We start from the raw sequence: 6,958 nt of genomic DNA, 5'->3' as shown, positions 1-6,958 counted from the left end.
TCATTCTTCTATTTTCTGAGATAGTTTTGATGTTATTTTCACAGCGGATTAAAGATATGTCTAGATGTTACAAAACAGCAGCCACTTTGTTCAAGAATCAAAGAGCATTAATTAAACCAAGTGATGTGTGTGTGTGTGTGTGTGTGTGTGTGTGTGAATAAATGTTCCAAATGTGTGCATATATATATGTTTTGGAAGTTTTTTTTGTGTCAATGTCTATTCACCAAAACAACCCCATTAAGGAGTAACTGACATAAATCAATTACATGATTTAAATGTAGATGTGCCTTCCTACTGAGAGGGTGCATGCAGTCGATCTATGATCTCACTGCATATGCATGTGTCTTACAAAGCAAAGGAGCAGTCTGGCAAATCCAATCAGAAGGCCTTCACTATCAGAATGTGTGTCATGAGGACATTTTTAAAGGGACCATAGACTACATGTTCAGGGCTTTTTGATGGCATCTGTATTTGTCCTGCAGAGTGCAGTAAAATGCCATCTGTGCTTCAATAGAATGAGACCCAAGTCTGCTGTACAATGCATCAGGACACCTGCGCACTGTTTAATAATGGGGTGACTCTGTCTCTTTTAAACTATTCAGCAGAAGAAGGAAAAAAAAACATTGTTGGGATGAGAAATGTTTTGCAATATTTTACCATAAATGTGTCATTTATACTTTACTTTGGGTGCAATGTGCAAAGACAGATGTTTCAACAAATATACCCAGACTTAATCTAATCTGTCATTTGCATGAAAAGGTAATCCGATTTATTTAGGAGTGTACATTATCTAAAATATTCCCTTTTTCATGTCTCATTTGTTCTGAGTTTAGTTTGACAGCTATGTCAATCATCTAAGGAGATACTTTGTTCACAGTCTTTACATTCTAATTATCTCTTTATCAGCCAGTTTAGTAAATACACTGTCTAAAACAAAATCATTTTCGGGCAGCCATTACTGGCATCAGCAGCCAATAAGCAATTTTCCCTTTCTCTATGTTTTCAGCTGTTGTGTTCCTTTATACACAAGATTAAGGTAAAGTTTAGGGAGGAAAGCAGAAACCAGTTATTCTTGTTGCCAAGTCAAGCAAGCAAATTCAAGTTTCCAGCTGTTCATTTCTAAAGGATTTTCAGATGGTCCAGCAGTCCAGCAGCTGTTGGTGTTTATTCAAATTCCCAGTTGAGCAAACTGTTTTTTCTTCTGTTTGTGTTTGACACACTACAGTGAAAGTGTGTTAATGTGTTTCAATAAACCAAGGATTAAAAGCAAGTACTGAATAAACTCAGGTTTCATGAGGCCAACATTTTCTACGCATTATTCCTGGGGAGCAGATTACTTTTGCTTGACCAATTCTGACTACTTAATGATCGTGCTAATTTTTTAAAGACATTTAATCCAAAATCTGAGCTAATCTGAACAGCATAAGATAAAAATAAGAGTTATTATATTTTTCAATTTCTCGTTAGTTTTCTGCACACTGGTAGATGGTTGTTTAGTGGAACAACCAGCTTTTCCTACATTTATCCATCACAAAATGTCAAGAATTTCTACGGTGATAAATCAACTTAACTATCTTAAACAGTAGAAATGTAAACAAATCTAAGTGACGGAAGTGTGATACTGTAGATCACTGTTAGTTATGTTTTCTATTCACCAGTAATTGTTCTAAAGGACAAATGTTTAAAACACTCGCATCTGTTTCAGTGTGATGCGTCTCAGCACACCAAACCCCAGCTTCCATTCAGGATTTTAACATTCTCAAAAGTGCACCTCCATTGTGGTGTTGATCATATTTCAAGAGTCTAAACAGCAGCATTTTAACACATCTACGGCCCTCACCAGTAGTAAAAAAAAACGGTCCTATGATTTTTATTTTATTTTTTTCCAAATGAGCTGAAGCACAGGTAAACAGAGTAAACAGACTTTTACCCAGCACACAAACATCAGAGAGATCACTTATCTTCAATGGCAAAATTAAAGATTTGAGGCAACTTCTCGTTCAAAGCAGAGGGCAATCCGTTTGATATTTAGCGTATTGCTTTGGTTCAGTCCACATTTACAGGTACTCCTGACGTTTATAAGTAGGCTATGATTGGCATCGACTTAACAAATAAACTCAATAAAGGATAGTTGTTTTCTCATAATCTCATCCAAGCAGACATTTTTTTTCTTATTTTTATATTTATTTAAAACATTTTAAGACTTTTTGTTTCGGACTCCTAATATATTAAAATGTTTTGGGACTTGTAATATATTAGTAAAACATATGGCCACTGGTAAATCGTTCTAACCTTTAAGGGAAAAACAGGCTTTTTTTTAAAACTATACAGCCTGACTATAAGGATAGAATTGATAAAAATAGATAAATTAAAATATTAAAAGACAAAGCAAGGTTCTTGCACAAGTCAGCCATTTGCTTTAAGTGGCCTGGGTGACCCGAATCATCTGGAGACCAACGTGTCCCTGAACATAATTTAGTAATGGAGGGGAAGGGCATGCAAAACAAAACAAACAAACAAACAAAAAGAAAAAGACTGAACAAGTTTGTGGGGGGTGTATGTGTGTGTCTGTGTGTGTAGGGGGCAGGGTAGTGTTTGGTCAGAGATGGAATCCAATTATGTAATAAAAAGCACGAACCTGTGCCATGCCTGAAATTTTGGCTTAAGAGACAGATAAGATTAGTTTTTGCCCTCTATAAAATTTAATTTTGATAGATTTTGGTAGCCTATCAAACCACAATGTTTCCATTTTAGGTAGGATTGTTCTCTAACACAAAGAGACCCTCCAACCTAGACTCATCCTGTGCTCTAAATTGCTGTTCGTGAGCGCCTTGAAATTCACAACTATTAAGACTAATTAATTCATATTTACAGCAATAAAACCAGTTAGCTATAAGAAGCCATATAATAAGAAGGTTAGTCATTTAAAACTGAACTTATTCATCAATGCTTCTCTTTTCGTTCACATGTTTCCAGATTACAGTTTCATCTGGCTCTGTAGTAAACAGTGCGCTGTCCGAGGTGCTGAAATGCAGCAGCTGGTGTATTTCAGCGCCTCGGACAGCTACTGCAGAGGCCTGCTGTCCCTCATGTCCTGAGTGAGGCCTCTGACTTCTGTCTCCTCTCTATGTGCATATAAATAACAACTGATAGCCTATACAATACAATATCTTTTATTAAGCGGGACATATAGGGATTCTTCTATTATTTTCACAATGTACAATTGGTGAGCAACGTCACTGAACATTAAATCAGTCAAAGCTATATGCAGATTCCGAAATGTAGAACACACAATAATGTGAATATGTTTTTTTAAATATATATAAATTAAATGTTTGTTTTTGTTGTTTTATTTTTTTTAATAAAAGGGGACTAAGTCATCTCTGGTGGCTGAAATATGTCGCCTTTTTTCTCTTTTAATAAACTCATCGGTGGCCTACATTTGGCTTATTTTCAATATGTTCAGCATCCAAACGCAACACCATTGACAGCACAACAAAACATGAAAAGAACACTTCCGTTCGTGCAAAAGAAATCGCCTTGGTCGTGAAAGCACTTCTTCTCTGGTTGTCCATAATTCCATAAACTTCACATGGAAGGAAACCATATATTCTTTAAGGCTATACAAACTTAAAATAGAGCATAATACACTGGGCCTGTCCCGGACATCAGTTCATTTACTCCTCATCCATTCCACTCCCTTTGGCCGTGTTGCCCAGATACACCCGTTTCTCTGTCGGCAAAGTTTGTTTTCCAGGCAAGGAAAAGGGAAAAAAAATGAAAAAAAGAAGGAGAAAAGAAAATCCACATACTCGACAAGCACATGCCAATCACTGGCCGGTCAATACGTTTTAGTCATCCAGATTGCGTTAAAGTTGGTCGATGGATTTGAATATATGAAACTCCAAGGAAACGTTCATATTTGAGTAGATAGAGGACGAGAGTACAGATATTCGTCGGCTTCCTTGGCTGACAGTTTTTAAAGTTGAAAATAAATGTCATGTTTTTTTTTTTCTTTTTTCTTTAATTTTAGTTCCCCAGCTTCGACAGAGTCCTGTGCGACATGAGCAATCGCAGATTAGATTATAGAGGAAAGACTAGAAAGCCTGAGAAGGTGGAGTATTTCCATCCGCCCATAAGGGTGCCCCGTTCCAGCTTCAAATAGACCCGGTCCTCCCGTTCCACCATCAGCAGTACTCCGTTGCTGGCAGCCTCTCTTGTAACGTCCTGGTCACCGGCAAACGCTGATATTACAGGGTAATCGTTCTGCATCAGGTTCACCTGCAGGTATAGGAGCAGAAAAAAACTCAAGTGCGCTGAAAGGTTATCTTTGAAATCGTTATCTCGGACATTTTCATTATAGCTCACCTGTATGGTTTGTCTGTTGTAGACTTTCACAACATGAAAGCTGAAACTATAGATTCCCCTTCTCGGAGCCTGGAAAACACTTGCTTTAAGATCGAAATGGTTGCCGATGTTCACTAAAACCTGTGAGCGAAAAAGGCGCACAATGAGAGAATGCTTAATTTCTCATCTTTTCCTCCCTTCAACCAGTTTCAGAACAGGTTATTTGCAGCCTCGTATTTCTGTGTGGTGATGGGGAAAAAAGGCGCATCAGAGAGGCTGATCATGATTTGCCAAGTGTTTGAGGCTGCGCTTCACTGGCAGTTTGGGAGGGTTCCCAGTTTGATGCATATAACAGGCCGCTGTCCAAAGACTTCAGCTGTGAAGATATCTAATCAAAGGCTACAAAACTGAAATTTAAAAAAATGAAAACCTGGCCGCTTATGCGATAAATGATTGTGCGTGGATGAACGGGTTTTTTAGGAGCGCAACTCCACATCAGCAATTACGCACAGTGTTAACTGAAACATTTTCAAAGGAAAACCAACAACTGGCTCAGTAGTTTAGAGATGTAATTACACGGAGCGTTAGAAGTAGAAGAAAATCAACAAAAAAATGGCCAATAAAAAGTTCTTTACAACCTCAAAATACTGCAACGCCTTATACGATATCAGACCAACATTTGATTTATAGATCGTAAGGAGGTTTTTGTTGATGTGAAAAAGAATGCACACCTCACCTGGTCAAAATAAATGGTCATTGACGTGTTGCTCATCTCTGACGGCTCGTGATTGGTGCCGCGCACGGCGGAAAAAGCCACCTTTGCCCCAGCGGAGCGAACTGATATGCCCAGTGAGGAGGTCACCGCTCCGTCCGAGGAAGGGTTCGAGTCGCACACCACCAAACACTTTCCCTCCAGCACGATGGGCTCCGTGTCGTTCTGGCCGAGGCAGAGAACCACGCCGCAGCCGAACAGCAGAGCCAGTGCCAGGACGGCACAAGGTCCCGGGCAGCGCGCTGGCACCATGGCTGGATCACTGATGCCGCCTATGCAACGATACAACCCGGCAGACCCTTGGAGGTTTTGTCGATCACCTGGTCCACACTTGGTCCCTCTTCTCTCTTCCTCCTCTTTTCTCTATCTGCGAAGCTCCCTCACTCTGAAACACTGTGACACAGACGCACTTAGACTCTCTCCGGCGGAGACTCCCCTCCCTCCTGTGCGTCTTAGTTGGTTTTGGGAGAGTATTCAAACAGCTGTTGTCGTAAATTCTGATGACATGGGAGGAAAAGTGAAAATTCTTAAACCACGAAACAGTAGGAATACATTTTAAACATATTAGTCGCGAAACTAGATATAGAATGTACATGCGTAAAATGATGAATCGCGCTTAATAATGAAATCAGAATATCTTTGTCATTCCCTAATCTGAGTTTCTAATGAATTAATCAACAAGCATATGCGAATACAGAGAACTTTGGACGAAATCAAAATGAATGTTATCTTATATTCGTTCAAAATATAGAGTAAAGTCAGTACTTTTTTTATAGGTATTCCGTATAAAACAAAAATTGTAAAGCTGGATTTACCTGTGCTCTCCATCCTGCTGGCTTGTTCTCCATCTCTCCTGGAGTGAACTGCGCACTTAGATCATTGGTACAAAAACGCATGAGTCCCAGAGCTCCCTTTCGAGGGACAACTCACGCCCATTCTTTGCATGAAACCACCACACTGCTCAGAAGAAGCCTACAATTAAGGGCACATGTATTAACTAAAGGGTTTGTTTACATATTAATCAGTACAACACTGAACTCAAGGGGCCCTGAGGACGCATGGTGACTTTCTCTCGGTGTCAGTCGCTGTATGCTGTGATTTGTTCATGTCTCGCCCAGATTAACCCAAAACGCAAAGGGCTGCAGTGGATAACCCCCGTGTTGTGTGGTACATTCAGCACGCATGTATATGCCACTAATTTGATACTTAAACAAGTCGTTTTATGACTTTAATGAAGATACTTGCGCGCCATCCAGTGGCGGAACTTTATTGTGCATAGTGGGCTTCTGCTTTATCAGTCGGCAGATTAGTTGAAATATTAACATACATGACTACAATGAACGACTGTGTGTTACCTAAGGTGTATTTTTTTTTTCAAATTAAAATTGTGTATTGAAGTGCATATCAGAATATTATTTTACCTCCACACCTAAAGCTCAACAAAGATCTAATAAAAAAGTTGAAGGTAGGAGACATTAAAAAATAAAACTAAGTTCTTAGAGAATGACTGGCACCCCCCTTTGCTGCACCCTTAACCTTTTTCTTTCAAGTTCTGACATGTCATCATCCTTTGAAGAGTTGTGTAGAGGGTCCCTATCAGTTCTTCACAGCCCTGAATGGTCTGAGAGTGGACTTCACAAGAGGGGAACCTTCACTTTAGACCTTTAATGAGCTGTCATTTTACTAGTTAAGGATATGAAAACCATCTACATTGTACAGGTACATGGCATCCACATTCAGACAGAGAAGCACTTTATAGACCATCTTCAGCTTCACCCATGTGGGAAAATAGTTGGAGGGAAAGATTGTATTCCTTTCAATTCATCTGGAGTATGTATA

The 6,958-nt window shown here is 39.3% G+C and overlaps 1 protein-coding gene across 1 annotated transcript; it reads right to left on the bottom strand.

The window, feature by feature from the left end:
* Positions 1-1,737: 1,737 nt before the first annotated feature.
* On the bottom strand, positions 1,738-6,221 carry cbln2b (cerebellin 2b precursor). Its single transcript, XM_061713206.1, has 4 exons — positions 5,935-6,221; positions 5,084-5,616; positions 4,369-4,488; positions 1,738-4,281 (listed from the first exon to the last, which is right to left on the bottom strand). The coding sequence occupies exons 2-4, from the start codon at positions 5,369-5,371 to the stop codon at positions 4,084-4,086; spliced, it is 606 nt and encodes a 201-aa protein (XP_061569190.1). The 5' UTR covers positions 5,372-5,616; positions 5,935-6,221; the 3' UTR covers positions 1,738-4,083.
* Between the last annotated feature and the right edge of the window lie 737 nt (positions 6,222-6,958).

The sequence above is a fragment of the Cololabis saira genome, chromosome 22, assembly GCF_033807715.1.
Source record: "Cololabis saira isolate AMF1-May2022 chromosome 22, fColSai1.1, whole genome shotgun sequence".
NCBI lineage: Eukaryota > Metazoa > Chordata > Actinopteri > Beloniformes > Belonidae > Cololabis > Cololabis saira.
This window is presented reverse-complemented; position numbering and strand designations above follow the sequence as displayed.

Bases quoted from the DNA above. Each gene is read 5' to 3' on its own strand.
- cbln2b (XM_061713206.1), bottom strand. From the start codon at position 5,371: ATGGTGCCAGCGCGCTGCCCGGGACCTTGTGCCGTCCTGGCACTGGCT. The intron at 4,489-5,083 runs GTGAGGTGTGCA...TTTCGCTCACAG, and splicing joins TGACCATTTATTTTGACCAG to GTTTTAGTGAACATCGGCAA. The intron at 4,282-4,368 runs GTGAGCTATAAT...CTATACCTGCAG, and splicing joins ACAACAGACAAACCATACAG to GTGAACCTGATGCAGAACGA.